The following is a 17,718-nucleotide window of genomic DNA, read 5'->3' on the forward strand; positions in this document are numbered from 1 at the left end:
AACCAATGTCATAAAAAAAACAGCATGTGTGTTACTGTTACATGAGAAACTATCTGTTCTGTAAGCCTTCACCTGAAGTACAATAAAATATTAAAAAAAAAAAAAACACAGGTAAACAAATTTCTGGTATTCTCTGCTTTCAGCCAAGATCTATCTGTCATCAGCAATGATATCCCTTGTTCCATGTCCCCTTCTGAATCTGGCTTGAATTTCTGGCAGTTCCCTGTAGATGTACTGTTGCAATCGTTTTTGAATTATCTTCAGCAAATTTTACTTGCGTGTAATATTAACGATATTGTTCAATAACCTCCACATTCTGATGGATCACCTTTCTTTGCAATGGGCACAAATGGGCACATGAATGGAGCTAGCTTGAGGACAGGGTAAGTAAGGCAATGCAGAAAAGTGGAATGAGCGTGGGTCCTTGATGATGGCCCTAAATTGCTGGCTTGGCCAACCTGGACCTCACCTGCTTGAGGACTTCTTATCAAGCAAAATAATGAAACTTCCTTATTGTCAAGCCAGTTTACTTTTGTTGCTTACAACTGAAAGTATCCTAGCTGTTAAACGTCAGTATAGTCACTCCTGTTTATAGACTGTGAAACTGGATCCAAAGAAGGTAGGTGATTTGCTCAAGGTCACAGAGAGTATAAGCATTCCAAACAACGAGACAGCACCGCAGAATCCAACCCATATTCGCTTCTCTTAGGAAATGTTAAGAATGCATGTAATTAAACTTTCTCAGAGGTTCTCTTGTTCCTTAAGTTTGTTTTCCTCCTTTTGTTTTTCCAAAGTCATTGTTAACTCCAAAATAAGTGATAGCTGGTTTCTAGAGAATGTTCCATATTTTAACATCCTTCTAAAAGGACTCTGAATCTGAGAGCAAGCAGCTGAGAAACAAGAAGCAACTCTACTATGAAAGTTACATTTCTTCCGTTCTAAGACTACTCTTTACATTTGGCCAGAAAAGATGCTTTACAAAGCACAAGCCCAAGAAATCCTAAAAGGAAGGCCCATGTGTGATGGAGAAGTTAGTGACAGGAAGCATCTGAGCATTTACTATTAAAATTGTATTCCCACTCATTCAGTAACATTACCCGAGGCTATTTATAAAGTGACATAAAACTTCTGCTACAACACCATTGGTGAGGCACTAATTAACGTAAGATCATCCTGACGCTGGCCTCGCTGCCAGGACTGAAGCACCATCTGCTGAAATTAAATTCAATATTAAAAAAAGAAAAAAAGTTGACATGTAAACCAGCATACAACCATAGTCTTGACAGTTAAGTTAAACAGAACTGATTCCCCATCCCCCCGCCCCCTTTTTTTGGCACTCTCTTTTTTAAAGGGGGTATGAGGAAATGAAGAGCACCTACTCTGTATGAACTACTTACTACTACTTGCTTTCACTTACATGTTTTCATTGGAGTAGGCTTTCACTTACTTAATTTCAAAGCAACCCAACAGGAGAAACAAGTTTACATGACGGGTGGTGATGCTTGTATCCCAGACCACGAAGAGGTGAGAATGGACACTATGACCATCTCCCCCTCCCCCACACCCCATCTTTTAAGGAACATGAGATTCATACAGCCATTCTGTATGACATGCCTTATACATACTTCTTGAATTCCATACTTCCTGGATTGTAAGGGTTTGGCTTCCCCCAGCCCCAGCATACCTTTGTGGTGTCTGCATGCTTGTTCTGCAGTTGTTCCAAGTATAGCTCGTTGACCTCCCCAAGAACTAATAGCTGCCTGTTCAAGAACTCCATCTGCTGTTGGACCGACTCACTATTTGAGAGCTAACCAAAACATAAATAAGCAAAGTGAAAATTCTGACAACACAAAACTATCAAAGGGACATTAAAGAGGGAACCTGCTATTTTACTGCTAGGGCAGAAAGAACTATCCCATGGTTTCAAATTCCCAGACATAATGATTGAGGGGAGGAAGGCACTCAAGAGCAACAAAAATGGACATAAATGCACTTCAAAATTATGTTATGCAAAGGTGAAGAAGTACAAATGAGCTACCCTGGCCACCCACAGGAAGCTTACAGAAGATGGGCATGTATACAACTACCACAGCAGACCTTAGATCTAGTGGAATAAAGCGCCAGAGAAAACTCACTCATTCTTTAGTAAATGACTTCTAGTGCAGCGAAGCCCAAAGAGGGAGAAATCACAGCTCAAACACCTGAACAAACTTCTTACATTTACGTAAACAAGGTATTAAGAGTTCCACAGTATACACACAGACCAAGATTTAACTTAGGCCAAATAATTCTTTGTTGTGGGGGCTGCCCTGGGCATTGCAGGATGTTCAGCAGCATCCCTAGCCTCTACCCACTAGATGCCAGTACCTACCTTGCCCCTCGCTTATTGTGAAAACCAAAAATGTTTCTAGACATTGCCAAATGCCCCCTGGGGGTCAGAATCCCCCTCAGTTGAGAACCCCTGACAGAGACACACAAGTCACATATCTACCCTGTCTGAAGGAAGAATGTCAGCAAGTGGCGTGAGAACAGAGAAAGATCTGCCGCATCTCTTACCTTTTGAGAAACCTGACTGAGCAGCAGCTCGGTGTGACACACCTTGTTGTTGGCTTTCTTTAATTCTATCCGCAGCTCTGCAATCATGTTCCTGCAGTCCTCCAGCTTTGTCTACCCAAAAAGACGTGGGCATTGTCAGGCCAGGTCACAAGCCTACCTAGCCTTCAGCCCACTCAGAACAGGTAATGCCTAGTTTCTCAATTGCTTTATTATTTGTGGGACATTAAGATTTGACTTCTTAGTTTTAAAAATAAGTTATAGTTGATTTATAAGTTCCTTATTGTTTAACAAAAAAAAAAAAAAGACCTTAGGTCCACAGTTTCCAAACTGTGCACCAAAGAGCCTGGGGCTACATAGCAAACTCACGGATATGCTGCAAGAAATTTTAAATTTTTGAGGGAAACACAGCGACATCTGTCGGACATCTTGTGAACTACTAACTAGCTGGAGGTAGTCTGCAGCTTCAGTATTAGATTGTGCTATATTTGTGTAGATGACGTCGTATCTTTACAAAGCGAGTTTTCGGTGGTGGTTGTAATAAAAAGCAAGTACCATGTGAACCAGAATAAGGGTGTCAGTGGCCATTCTGATTCCAAGGTCTGAGAAGCTGTGTGGTACCCAACAGGTACATACATAGCTTTAGTAAGTAATTATGATTATTTAAAAATAAAATTTAAAATGTTTTTAATTTTTAAAATTTAATTTAAAAAATTATGTGTATTATTTTAAAATAGCTACTAGGTTGTTAGGACATAAATACTCATTAAGTTATTTAGATCTACCTAATAAAAAGAACTATCAGGTATTTCTTCCGGCTAAGGAGCACGAGGAAGTATTACTGAGCCACTCAGGGACCTGTGAACTGAGAAACTTTGGGAAACTCTGCTCTAAACAAAATTTATCTGACATACATATATCTGCCATGATTTTAGAAAGAAAAATATTTCATTTCAGTTAAGCTGACAAGGTGACAACATTTAAGGAAACAGTTTTGTTCTCTTCCCATTTGCTTTCACACCCTCTCTTGGTTGATTCTGCCTGTGTTCAGTTTATACCTGTAATTCCTGGCTCTGGTTGTAGAATTCTTCTCGGTCATGTTGCAGTTGTCTGATCTGGCTATGGAGCTGGGCTACCACAGTATCACGCTGCTCCTGAAGCTGACTGTATCTGGCTTGTTCTTTTTGCAGACTAACCTTCCATATCTGGATGTCCTTCTCTTGTAACTTCAACTGATCTTTCTAGCAGAAACCAAAGATGTTATTTTAGCTGCCTTCCAACATGGGTGATAACGCTCAAGTTTAATATGTGTTGCAAACATTTCACCTCAACAGTCGTAAGCTAACCTGAAACTTGTTAACTACAGACCCAGAATCTGACAGCTCACTACTGTTTACCTGGCTTAAGGACAAGGTTTTCCAAATTTCCCATTAGCAAATGGATTTCAAGTTACTTAAAGAACTTTTCTCAGTGATCAGCTTGTTCCTAATACTTTCCAAAGTTCTAAAGACCAGAACTGGAATGAGACCTCTAATACATAGTACTGATTAAGTTCATTAAAATGATTAAGTAGGCTATCTTAACCATGAGCTTCTCTTCCCCCAAGAAGCTTATAGTAACAACATTTACTGAACCCTTACAATGTCCCAGGCACTGAGCAAGTGCTTTACTAACATTCTCTCTTTTAACTTTCACAACTTATAAAGTAGATGCTGCTATTATTATTCCCGTTTCAGAGAATGGGTAACAGAGTCTTCAAGAGACTAAATTACTTTTCTAAGGAAGTAAGTGGTAGAACCAAGATTCAATCTCCAGGTATGACTGGCTTGACAACCACTATACTGTACTGCACTTGTTTTATGCCATGAAATAGCTTTCAAAGAGCTGGTTTCCTATCTGGAGAAACAAAATAATCTTTTAACCCTTTTATCATCATAGTCAATTACAAACAATCATCTGTCACCAGTTTCTTGCAAGGGAATCCAGAGATCTAGCCACTCACATCTTAACCTAAGAGATTAAGGGACCCGACCCAAGCCATACAAGTGGTAACGAGTAGAGCTAGAGCTAGGATGAGAACTTCGATACTGACTCAGCCACTGCCTTTACAAGCCATTAGATTGACCCAAAATTAAAAAAAAAAAAAAAAAGTGAACCCTCCCTCCCACTCCCTGGGAAAAGATCCTCACCATAGCAGCATTGTGTTCCTCCAGAGCTGCCGCACGGATCACCTTACGGAGGAGCCGCCTATTCCGGACAGCGTGCTGCTGCCTCTTAAAACGCTCATAGAGTAACTGGTTGTGCAGTAAAAGCAGCTGGTTACGGAGGGTGTGGATTTCATCTGAGGGAGGAGAGCCTGATTTTAAAGCAGAGGGAGGTGGCAGAGATGCTTTTTACATGTAGTTCAATCAGCGCCCCCCCCCCCCATTTTTGTTAGCTTAAGAAACAAAATTCCTTAAAAAACAAATCACCACTCATTTTGCAATTGACTACTCAGAGCAACAGTCATTCATTCGGAGAGGGGGAAAAAGTATTTACTACTTCCCTTTAAAGAAATGCAAAGTGGTATGATGTGGGATGACTCTTCTGGAGGTTTATTTATTTTTCCCCCCAAACCTGGACCACATATATAAACATAAGACTCCCTTTCTATTTTACAAGGGCCTTCCTTCAGCAATAGGCTTTGCCCCCAAGAACTCTCTCAGTACTGTTTACTTCACTCAGGTTTTTTCTAGGGACTTCTGGCACAAACATCTGCACTTTTTGCACTTCTCTTATACACATGGTACTGGCCACTTTTTAAAAATAGGAAATGCTGACTTTGTAACACTTGAGATGCTTTTAACCAAGCAGATAACCCACTGGTGCAGTAGCAAAGGGAGATGTTTCCTATAGGGCACCTCCTTCAAGGGCAGAAAAGGCAACAAACAAGCAGGAACCATATGGGCTGGATTTGGAGCTAAAGTAACAACTTTACCTCCAAAGTGGGTCCAGTCGACAGACTTGCTGGGTAAAGACAACCTACGAAGAAAGTTTTGAGTAACAAAGTTAGCAGTGTTACCTAGAAAAACTTATTTGGACTTTTAATTGCAGAAAGTTTAGATCCTTTCCTTGTTGTCAAAATTCGCAAAGCCTAAGAAAGTTTCAAGCTCAAAGTCCACTTGGAGTTGCAGAAAAAGCCTTGCAGTAGCTGCAAGGGCGCCCTATTATCTGTGATCACCAAGGAGAGTGGAGAAGCCCTAACACTAACCTCACACCGCTTCAGCACTGCCAGTGGCCTGTTTTCCGGTCAGCTCTACCAAAGCAACGTGTGATGAAACAGAGCTGTTTTCAACCCTTTCTGTTGAAATGTATGTTCTCAGTTGGGAAACTGCTCTCACCCAAGTTTAAGGAAAACAGTAGGTAATTTACCTGAGCCTATTATACCAAATCCCACTTAAAAAGAGGAAGCTTAAATATTACAGTCTGTCAAATTCCACCTTAGGTTATATTGAAAAATAAAAACCAACACTCCCAAAAACCTGTTTAGAAATGGCAGAGGATTCAAATTCTGGGCTAGTTATTTCCATATCCATTCCCTGGATATCTTATAAAAAAGGTAACAGAAGAAGGGTTGAAAACAGCATCATAGGTAGGTTTCTTTCTAGGAAACCTTGTGTGCCATCGTGGAGAGGTAAGGGGTAAGGCTATCCTAAACTTGCATTAGAATGCTGATGATTGAATTTTTCACCTAAGGAGCTGTGTTACCAAAAATGGAAAGATTAAACTCTCAGGCAACAACTGTAGCTAGAGAAGAAGACACTGTGACAAATATTCCTGTACTATTTGATATATTAAAACCTCATCCTCAAAATCTTCAGAGGGCAAATATGAAAGCATTTTGAGTTCCTCAAAATGCAGTGGGGCACAAAATGGCCTTTATATGAAAGACTCATATTTAAATGGAATAGTATCCAAGGAATTATTCCAATTTAATGGACATACATAGAGAACAAACAAATTCATGAAAAGGCAATAAGCTAGAAGGACATATGACAGAATAGGAAGATAAATGGTTGCCTTGATGACAGCATGAAGAATGGTTTTTATTCCTATCCTTACACTTTCTGTATTTTATAATAAAATTGAATGTTTAAGTAAAAAGGAAACAGCCTCAAGTCCCTTACTTGTTAAGCTCCTTGGTGTGTGCATCTGCTCCCTGCTGTATCAGTCTATCCAGTACTTCCATTGGGGAGGTAGAGGGCACGTAATCTTCCTCTGCATTTCCTTTTGCTTTTTTTAATAGTTCCTCGGTCTTCTTGCTGACAAACTGATGGGCAGTCTTTGGCAATGCCACCTCAAAAAGATGATCATATGGGGGAGGCTGTCCACTTCCAAACCCCAATCCCCTCTGAGGTGGAATTTTACAAGGGCTGGGAGTGAGGATACTCGTCTCCAAAGAAGTCTGGCGTTCCCTGGTCCCAACAGGACTTTCATCAGTACCTCCACAGGGCAGGTCTATGGGAGTAAAGGTTTGCTTTGGTGTGTCAGGCCCAAGCTTGTCCAGGGAGGAGTTTAAAGGCTCAGGGTTCACATTAACACTTTGCGTACTAGAGGCTGCTGAATGGGTCTTCCGCTGAGAACCTGGGAGACTGTCTCGGTAGAAAGGCGAGTCAAACCCACCTCGGGGAACCACAGGCTCAGCATCTGTTGTAGTGATCTCAGAAAGTTCTTTAGATATTGCAGCTAGAAGAGGAAAGGCAACAAGAGAAACCACGGTAAACATTCACTCTGGATAAGCCCAGGTAGTTTGGGTTTGCATGCTACCAAGTACCACTGTCACCCAGAATGGGAGATAAAAAACCCTTTACCTGGCATAGGACCTAGAATAAAACACCCACTTCTCCCCTCAAGGGAAGAAAACCAAGTGAGCCCGGGTGTACTGACACTAAATCACTGTTTCACAGCAGAATGAGAATTAAGTTTTATCATCTCACAGCAATTTTATACAAGCACAGAATCCACACACATTACCTTCTTCTTTATCTTTTTCAACACTATCTTCTTCAGAGGCCAGATCACCTAAAAACCCTGGAAGATCACTTAGAGTGACAGAACCTTTGCTGCCAGGTATCTCTTCTAAAGAAGAACAAAGACAACTCAAGTTAAATAAACACACTTGTATCCCTGTAACTGTGGAACTGCTTACAATGTCCCACCACAAACAGAAGGCTGGAAATGACTCTCTCCAGGGGTTGTTATTACAGAAAGCTAAAATAGTACATATATAATCTAATTCACCCATAAAACCCACTGCAGTAGAGTCAATTCTGACTCATGGCAATCCCATGTGCAGAGCAGACCTACACTTGATAGGGTTTTCCAGGCTATGACCTTTCAGAAGCAGATTGCCAGGCCTTTCTTTCAAGGTACCTCTGGGAGGGTTCAAACCTCCAACCTTTTGGTTAGCAGTTCAGTGCTTAACTGTCTGCGCCACCAAGGGACTCAATTTAATTAAAGATACCAAAACAAAATCCCACAGAAAATAAAATTCTCACTTTTTAATGTCTCAGAGAACAAACAAAATCACACAGTTTGATCAGGTCAAAACGTTTACAATCATTTCATTGCAATAATTTAAAAGCTTTTTTTGATGTTACTGTTGGTTGGCTTTTAAGAATTAATTACTTGTTTCATTGTCTCTAGGCTTCTGAGTTTTACAGATTTCAGAATTTCCTTGTTTCCACTTAACCTTGCTTCTACACACATACAACCCAAGGAGAAAAGACAAGCAAGGTCTACCATTACCCACAGAGATTTTACCTAATCCTCTGTCATTAGGAAGATGGTGCTGTCTGTGTAGACATGGCCTTGCAGAATCTGTTCTCTCTTCCTGAAAAGATAAGTACCATTTACATCACAAGGCAAAACATTTTGTAAATGTTCTCTGACTTAAGAGAAACATCCTAAATATCCTAATTTTCAACATTTTTATAAAGGAGTTTAAAGTTTAGCCCAGCAGTTCTCAAACTGTTTGGTCTCAGAATGCCTTTATATTCTCAAAAATTAATGAGAATGCCAAGCGTTTTTGTTTCTGTAGGTTATATCTATTGATAGTTCCTATATTAGAAGTTAAATGAAGAAATTTTTAAAATATTTATTGAAGTCACTTAAAAATAACAAACCCATTGCATGTTAACATAAATAACATAAATTTTATGAAAAATAACTTTATTTTCCCAAATAAAACTAAATGTAGTGAAGAGTAGAACTGTTTTACATTTTGCAAATCTCATTAATATCCGGTTTAATAAAAGAAAAGCTGGATTCTCTTGTTTGCTTCCGTATTCAAACTGTTGCAATATGTTGTTTTGGTTTAAGATACAAAGAAAATCTGGTGCCCCACAGGTAAGTAGTTGCAAAAAGAGTATGTTAACAGACTTTTCAGATAATTCTGCATATTATCTCCTTTGATGCCACACCAAAACGCAACAAATGGTAGTTTCTTAAAGGTTAGTTACAATGTAGAATCTGAAACTATATCAATTTTCATACTGTGTTAAAATTCATTAGTCTACTTATACTTTAATAGCTGCAACAATGAACTCAAACATACCAATGATGGCGCAGGACTGGGTCGCGTTTTGTTCTGTGCACTTTGTTTGGTTATACATAAGGTTGACAGGAGTCAAAGCCAACTCAATGGCAACTAACAACCATCTTAGACTCTGAATGCACCTTTTACATACGCATGACTCTGTAACATCATACACTGATCACTTGGAAAATATTGTTTCATCAAGTTGTGCAGATGTTCCAAATGTTAACACATTTCATTATATAGTTACCACATACATACTCTTAACCAAGCTTCCCAAGACTTTTCAATCTCATCAGAAAAGTTCTGGGAAGCTATCAAGCTCATAGTGGCAGATAAAAGTTTTTTAATATTCTAATTTTCACCTAGAAGTTGAATTTTATCATTGGCAACAAATACTGTTTATCTTAAAATGACAAACTCATTTCATCATTTGAGAAATTGCCTGCTAAAAACCCAGGTCTGAATAACTATAGTTTGTCAGTCATTTTTTCAAATAAAACTGATGTTCCATGAAAAAAAAAAAAGCCACTAGTTCAGCTCTCAACTCAAAATAGTCAGATGAGTGCTTCAGATTACCGTCATACTCTGAGGTATGCAGTAAAAGTGCTTTATGCGTACTTCCGATTTGTCACACACGAAATATTAAATATGTATGTTCTCAAGGGTCGAGATTTAATAAAATTAATAATTTCTACTGCTTTACATAGAATATTCTTAAGTTTTTTTCCCTTTTCTTTTTTTAAACTGGCAGGAAAGAATGCAGTATCTACTAGGATGGTTTGGTGCCTGTCTTGACTCATGGTAAGGCACCAGCCATTTCACCCTCCATTTCACCCTTCAAATGTCAGCAAGTAAAAAGGGCTCAAAACAGCTTAGTCTTCCTATGAAAATAGTTTTGACCTAGTGCACTCCCCAGAACAGACTTTTGAAACCCCAGGTTTCTACAGACCACACAGTGAGACCCGCTGGTTAGCCTATTTTCAATTGTTCTGATTCAAACCCACCACATTTTAGCTCAAAAATATATTTGGCATAATTACTAGGCTTTACAAAGTGAAGCAGCAAGCAGTTCACTGTGCTTGGGCAAAGGAATAGCAGGCGAGCTGACACATACCCTCTTGAGGGGTGTGGCTGTGGCCTGCGGGAGTGAAATGTGCACGTAGTCATCCGAATGGCAGAGTGGGGCTGGAGGAGGAGAGGTGGCTGGGGTTCCCAGAGGGGTTCCTTTTCCACCTGCTGAGAGATAAGGGCAGGATATATATGACTTAACTATTAGAAAAACTTCTGGTTTTTGTCAGCCTAACTATTACTACAAATAAAGCCGCTAAAGTTAACTTCTGGGGACCTAGATCAGTCTCTGTTTTGTTTTGGTTTTTTAAAGATTCGTTTTTACATTTTCTGAGAGCCCCAGAGGTTTGCATTAAGTGTCAAAAAAAAAAAAAAAGGTTTATTACTGCAAGTGGCCCCCAAACTATTAGATTTAAGAGACAGTTCCTTCTATCAAAAACGTCAGGCCAAAATCAACCAAACAAATCCAAGCTAAGACATACATACCAGTTGTACCAAAGACTTTACTGTAAGGGTGTAACAACTCAGGTGGGACATTTCCAGGAGAAGTTGGAGGAGTGGTCATACCACAAACCATAGATGGGCTCCAAGGAGTAGCCTAGGGAGTTAATAACATACGTTAATAAAGTACTAGGTCATCCACAAGGTTTATATCCACGAACTAATGTTCAGTTCAAACTCAGCCTTTTCAACTGTAAAAAGGTATCTTGTGAAAGCTTATCAAAGACAAGTTATATTTTGTAAGTCTAGATTCCAAAATGAACCCAAGTGGCAATATAATTGATCCTTAAAACTGATCCTTTGTTAATATAATTGACCCTTAAGACAAGCAGTGTGAGGTTTTTCCAACCACATACTAAATCCTGACCCAGTGGTCAGCTTCACCATAAGCAGAGAAGAGAGCAGGCACACGATTTTACAGCATACTTGTGGCGGCTCAGTTAACAGCCGTGTTGATGGGGAACTCAGAGTCTGAGGTAGCTGCCCTGGCGTATTTAACGTCAGCCGAGAAGTGGAGTAAGGGGTAGAAGTAGCACTCCCTAAAATGAAAGGGGAAGAATACGTGGGGTTAATGTGTGACTTTAGATTGTTCTGATAATAAATTATGGTTCTTTAGACCATTTGATAATATTGAATTCTATATTTAACAAATCTAAGTGCCTTCCTGACATCCTTAGGGACAAAGTAACAATATTAAAAAGGTTCTTTAAAATAAAGTCCAGTAAGGTTTGATGTCTAGTTAAGCACAATCTGAATGACGGCTTTAGTTAAGTGCTACCTACAGACAAAGTCTAGATTTTTATATGAATCTAATTCTAAATTGTAGAGATTCATTAAAACTGGGACAATGCTATAGACAAGAGGATCTCACTGTGTCTGAAAACTGGAAAGATTCCCTTATGAGGTGGGGCCTAGAAATCAAATACCTGAACCCATTTTATTTTTCTTAATGTGTGGAAGACACATCCTCAAGTCTGCTGGCATACTATCAGGTAGGAAATCAAGAACGTGGGACTTTAAGAATTATAATTACCTCTAAAACTTGGAGGATTTAACTAGGAAAAAAATGGAAGCAAATTCGAATTGTAAATATTTGGAAAAAGTTGCTAATACCTGAACTCTTACTCTAGGGAAAAAAAATAAACAATGTTGTCCAGAGACTAAGTTGTAAAGCAGATAAGTACCAAAGTCACTTTTTACCATAGCTATTTTGTGTGTCAACATAAGGGCTGGTGGTGACATCAGCTGAACGATGAGGAAAGCGTGCTGAGATTTGGTGAGACACAGAATAGCCATCTTCACATGAGGCTTCTGTAGGGTCCAGGGAGATTTTGGCACACTCTATTACAACATCATGAGTTTCTAATCTCTTCCACCTGCAGAAGGCAATGAAAATCAAGAAATGCAAGTTTTAATCCATTCAATCAAATAATTAAGAGAGCCAACTCAGTACCAGCCCCTGAGCTAGTTTAGCAATCAGCTAGTTTAGCAATGAACTACCAGGCAGACCCACACCAGCCCAAGTATTAAACAGTACTACTGTACAAAGAATGAGCCATTCATTTTACAAAGCTATACCCTCCCTATTTGAAATGGGTTACACTGAATTATCAGTAACTAATCTATAACAAAAATTCCTTCAACAATAGACTAGGCATAGCCTCAAAATAGAATATAAATTATGTGCAGCACCCCCAGGGAAATAATCTCCCATGGGAACAATGGTAATCAAATAGGAAGGCTTGGAATCTGCCAGGCAGCTGAAGGCTGATTCAAGGTCTCCTATCAAAGCCTCAGGATTCTAATCCATCCCTAGACCAGACACAGTGCAGAAATACTCAAACCTAGAGAAAACCCACAATAATATTTAAAGAATTATCTAAAGACTCTCATTATGTGGTCCACAATTTCACTTCTAAGAATTTATCCCATGGAAAGACATATTCCAAGATATACAACAGTGTTCACCACAGCACAGCTTGTAATAGAAAGAAGAAAGGAAATAACCCAAGTCCAACCAAAGGGATATATTCTATAGAAGAAATACTATTACAACACCATGAAAAATCATGCTTTCAACAGATCAGTGGTTGCCAGGAGGTGGGGAAGGAGACTGACCACAAAGCGCATGAAGGAATTTTTGGGGTGATGAAAATGTTGTTTATGATAATTGTGACATTTGTCAAAACATATCAAATTTATGAATTTTACTGCATGTAAACTATACATTACTAAAGCTGATTTTTAAAATCATGCTTTCAAAATATTACATAAAGTGTTCAGGATATTATCTTAAATGAAAAAAGATATAAACTACTCAGATGTGCGCACAAGTAGATATGACACTAAGTATTCAAATTAAAAGAACTGAAGTTATGAGTGATGTTTATTTTCTTCTTTCAGCTCTTCAGTATTTTCCAAATGTTTTAAAAAGACCCAAATAATTAACAGAACACTTAAAATATGAATGGTGTTGCTCAAGTATAACCTTTCTTTTAGACAATATAACTTTGCTATGCATATTTCTAAGTAATTACTAACTACAGAGGTTCTCATCTTCAGGATCCAAAGTTTACAGAGAACAGCACAGCAGTACTAAGGGCACTCCTTGGGTTTATGGTAAAAAAAAAAAAAAAAAAAAATCTGATCCTACACAATTGTTCTAAAATGCTCATAATTCTTAGATGCTGAAAATGTGGTATTAAATACAGAAAAAAAGGAGTTCAGGGCATGGAGAGAATGTAAGGCAGCTTCCCTAAGGGGAAAAGCCTTTTAATTTCAGTTTTGCTTCTTTTGTCCCTATACAGGTTCTTAACGCCTGTGATCTTTGTGTTACTGGTGATAGTCTCCTCTTTACGCATTCTCATCATGACTGGAAAGTGATTAAGTGAGAGCAAGAGTCAGGAAGCATATGTACACATAAGAAAATTGATTTTAGAGAAGAAAATGAGAATCATAATAAAGTAGGAATGCATTTAATTTTTTTTATTTTAATCAAAGTAATATATACACTTAAACATTTCACTGATTCTTCAATGGACTTTTCACATTTTAATATCTCTGAAATTGGGAAGTATCTTCTAATCAGTGGCATGTTAGTTTACTTGGCATTTTTTTCTTTCTCAAAGGTGCATAAAATATAAGTACATCATTCATTCAGTGACATCATCATAGATTCAGTGAAATATATATGACAGTTTAAAAAGTCAAAATAATACTAAAAGGCTCCCCCTGCCCCTCTCCCCTGCAACCACTTTAGCAAATGCTTAATTCTTTAGCTGAATTGTTACTCTATCTTCATATTTCTAAATACTATGCCCCATGCTCTTAATTTCTTCATTTATGAATTTTAGACATCATCTATTATCTTTCTATTATAGGTAGGGATTTAGGTCACATATATTCTTTTCCCTCCCCCCACCCACATCCTTTCAAAATAAGTATGTCTCTTTTTGGGTGGGGAGGGGGATTTTCAACAATTAACTATTATGATAATGTTAAGTACTATTCACTGCTGAGCCAAAGACTATACTATGATCATATTTCCTTTCTTATTTGATTTAGTTTGTCCTGGAGTTTTAATTTTCATGGTTTTTGTGTGTACACACATGTGTAAGGGGGTATTTTCTCAGTTTTTCTCCATTTCTATCGCTAATTCTTAATGAACTCACTCTAACCACTCTACAAAAGGGCCTCAATAAAATTTTATATAATAAAATGCAAATAATTTACCAGGATTGTTTCCCTCCCCCTAAAAGCCCCTTTCTGGAGAACACTCTCTCCTATTTCAGTCTGGACTGGTTGTTCCCTACCACTGCTGTATAGCTGGTATGCTGGAACTTTCCTTGACCACAGTCCTGAATCAGGTCCCCAGTTTCCTGGACTCTGTGTCTTTCTCCAGATTCTTGATTTTACTCTGTCTTGGTGGAACATATGCTCCAGTGGCTAGCTGAGGAAGGGTATATAGGAGGTAAATCTGAGTCCCTGCATGTACGAAAATGCCATACTCGATAGACGATTTGGCGGAGTATGAAATTCTAAATTGAAAACCCTTTTCTCAATTTTGAAGGTATTCTAGAAGCTAACATTCTGATTTCTGATTCTTATTAAGTGTTTTGCTTTTTTCTCTCTCTGAAAGATTTATTCCTGGTGTTTTGAAATTTCACAACATTGAGACTTGGTGATGTTATTTTTTAATGGATTGAGCGGGGTGTCAGGTAAACTATTTCAATCTGGAAACTCATGTCCTGAAGTTCCGGGAAATTTTCTTCTATTATTTCTTCCATAACTTTTTCCTCCATCAAATATTTCCCTGTTCTTTCTTTTTAAAACTCTTTCTGATTAATGTTAGACTTCCTGGACTGATTTTTAAAATTTCTTATCTTTCTTCTATTATTCGTCTCTATCCTTTGGTTTTGTTTTCTGAGATACTTTATCTTCCCATTCTTTTATTCAACTGTTTATTTTGACTGCCACCTTTAATTTCCAAGGGTTCTTCCTTTAGTATCTGAATGTTCCTTTTCTGTAGCATATTGATCTTTTTCTTTACATATGCACACATGCACAAACATCTTTTATCTCTATATTGTCTTCTGCTCTCTATATACCTTCTGCTGTCAATACTGTCATTGTTTCTAGCTCCTGTTTCTTCCCTTTGTTTCATTTGGTCTCTGTTTTTGTGTCAGAGCTGTCTTCAAAGATCAGGTGATCCCTGCCTACAAAAGGTGAGTGAGGCTTTACAAGCTAACCAAGGAGGTTTCCAGGTTAACATAGTAAACATAGTAGATTGGACATATGCATACAATTGTACATCCTTCTGAAATCCCACTAAACAGACAAACACACGCACACAAATATATATATATATATACACACACACATATCTACATGAGAGAGAAGAATGGGAGGAGAGAAAATAGCACTGGAAGTTTCTAAAACTGGAAAGCCGAGGTACAAATGGTAACTGACCTAGCAAATACAAGAAAGTGGAATCCTAAACTGCTGAGGTTTCAAAGCTGAGTTAATCTGAATTATACTGCATAATCCTTAAAAAGTTAAAGAATTTATAGCATCAAGTACTTTTGGAACTGGAGGTGAGTGGTGCGTAGGCGAGGGCAGCTAAAATAAGGAGGACAGGGTAAAAACCGAGGAACAGAATTCCTAGATTCCCTCCTCAACTCTATGCTTCCAGGCAACAGCACTTCTCCCACCAGAAATCTGGATGTTTATTCTCTGAGGAGGGTAAATAAAGAGTTTCTGAACCGAGGTACTCGAGAAATCGCTAAGAGCATGAGTAACATTCCAAACAAGGGAACTAAGTGAACATATACATATCCCTTCCCCACCACCAGTCCTCTTTTCCCACCAGTGGCAGCCAGACACTTACTAGACCAAAGATTAGAAGACTCTTTTCTAAGAAATCTAACCAGCTCAAAAAGAAAACAATATTGACATCAGTTTCTTCAACAAATGTCTAGATCAACCTACTATGAAGTTCAAAGTCAACAAGTCCCACTCCTGTGAACAGAGCTTTTTAATCTCCCCATCTAAACATAAGCAGATTACCAGACATTCGAAGAAAGCCTCAAGATGTATGAAGAAAACAAACAGAAAAAAGCAGCTTAGAAGAAGCAGATTATGCAGGGAAAAGAAAAGATAAAAACTATCACTAAATGATTACATCTACGAAACAAAAACAGGCTACTATAAAAAAGGAACAAAGAACAAAAAAAGACCTTTTAGATATTAAAAACATAATGGTAGAAATGAAAAATACAATAAAAAGATTAAAAACTAAAGATAAGGAAATTTTCCAATAAGTAGCGTAAAAGGGCAGAGAGAGAAAAATGAAGAACAAGTCCTGGGTGGCACCAACCTGAACATAAGAAGTTCTGGAAAGAAAGAGACAATGGAGGGAAGGGCATCAAGCATAAATAATTAAAGAAAATTTCCTATAATTTAAAGGTAAGAGTTTCCAGATTGAACAATGAATAAGAATAGACTTTTATCAAGGTACCTCACTAGGAAATTTAAGAATATTACAGGAACAAAGACTCTTTAAGCTCCCACAGAGAAAAATACAACACGAAGTACAGATGATGAGAAATCAGAATGTTTTTAGATTCCAACAGCAACACTAGAAGCAAGCTCGCAATGGAATAAGGTCTTCAAATTATTGAATGAGAATGATTCCCAGCCTAGAAGTCGACGCCCAGGCAAGCAACTGCATTCTTTCTCAAAAAGTTACTAAAGGATATATTATTCTATCAAACCAAGAAGACGAAATGAGATACAGGAAATAGGAGATTCTACACAGGAGAGGCATAAAACAAAAATCTTCACAACTGGACCAATAAGCAACATCATGATAAATGGAAAAAGACTGAACTTGTCAAGGATTTCATTTTACTCAGATCCACAATCAACGCCCACAGAAGCAGCAGTCAAGAAATCAAATGATGTACTGCATTGGGCATATCTGTTGCAAAAGACCTTTCTAAAGTGTGTCTTAATCATCTAGTGCTGCTATAACAGATATACCACAAGTGGATGGCTTTAACAAAGAGAAATTTATTCTCTCACAGTCTAGGAGGCTAGATGCCCAAATTCAGGGTGCCAGTTCCAGAGGAAGGCTTTCTCTCTCTGTTAGCTCCAGGGGAAGGTCCCTGTCATCAATCTTCCCCAGTCGAGGAGTTAAGAAGCACAGGGATTCAGGGTCCAAAGGACATGCTCTTCTCCTGGCTCTTGTTTCTTGGTGATATGAGGTCCCCATGTCTCTCTGCTCGCTTCTCTCTTTTATATCTCAAAAAAGATTGACTTAAGACACAACCTAATCTTGTAATTTGAGTACTTTCTCATTAACATAACTGCCCCTAATGCCACCTCATTAACATCACAGAGGTAGGATTTACAATACATAGAAAAATCACATCAGATGACAAAATGGTGGACAATCACACAATACTGGGAATCATGGACTAGCCAAGTTGACACACATTTTTAGGGGACACAATTCA

The 17,718-nt window shown here is 38.3% G+C and overlaps 1 protein-coding gene across 7 annotated transcripts in view; it reads right to left on the reverse strand.

The window, feature by feature from the left end:
* The window catches only part of TSC1 (TSC complex subunit 1), a 62,672-nt gene that overhangs the window by 11,183 nt on the left and 33,771 nt on the right, over positions 1-17,718 (reverse strand). For 5 of the 7 annotated variants that reach the window (XM_023730839.1, XM_023730837.1, XM_023730838.1 and 2 more), the window contains 12 exons: positions 11,903-12,078; positions 11,129-11,241; positions 10,688-10,799; positions 10,248-10,369; positions 8,356-8,425; positions 7,567-7,671; positions 6,720-7,278; positions 5,531-5,574; positions 4,743-4,909; positions 3,612-3,794; positions 2,557-2,667; positions 1,685-1,807 (listed from right to left, as the gene is read on the reverse strand). In XM_023730839.1, the coding sequence (XP_023586607.1) occupies positions 1,685-1,807; positions 2,557-2,667; positions 3,612-3,794; positions 4,743-4,909; positions 5,531-5,574; positions 6,720-7,278; positions 7,567-7,671; positions 8,356-8,425; positions 10,248-10,369; positions 10,688-10,799; positions 11,129-11,241; positions 11,903-12,078 (1,885 nt within the window). The remainder of the gene's footprint in view (positions 1-1,684; positions 1,808-2,556; positions 2,668-3,611; positions 3,795-4,742; positions 4,910-5,530; positions 5,575-6,719; positions 7,279-7,566; positions 7,672-8,355; positions 8,426-10,247; positions 10,370-10,687; positions 10,800-11,128; positions 11,242-11,902; positions 12,079-17,718) is intronic. The other 2 variants (XM_023730841.1, XM_023730842.1) reach the window with 2 other exon arrangements.

The sequence above is a fragment of the Trichechus manatus genome, unplaced genomic scaffold (assembly GCF_000243295.1).
Source record: "Trichechus manatus latirostris isolate Lorelei unplaced genomic scaffold, TriManLat1.0 scaffold00038, whole genome shotgun sequence".
Lineage (NCBI taxonomy): Eukaryota > Metazoa > Chordata > Mammalia > Sirenia > Trichechidae > Trichechus > Trichechus manatus.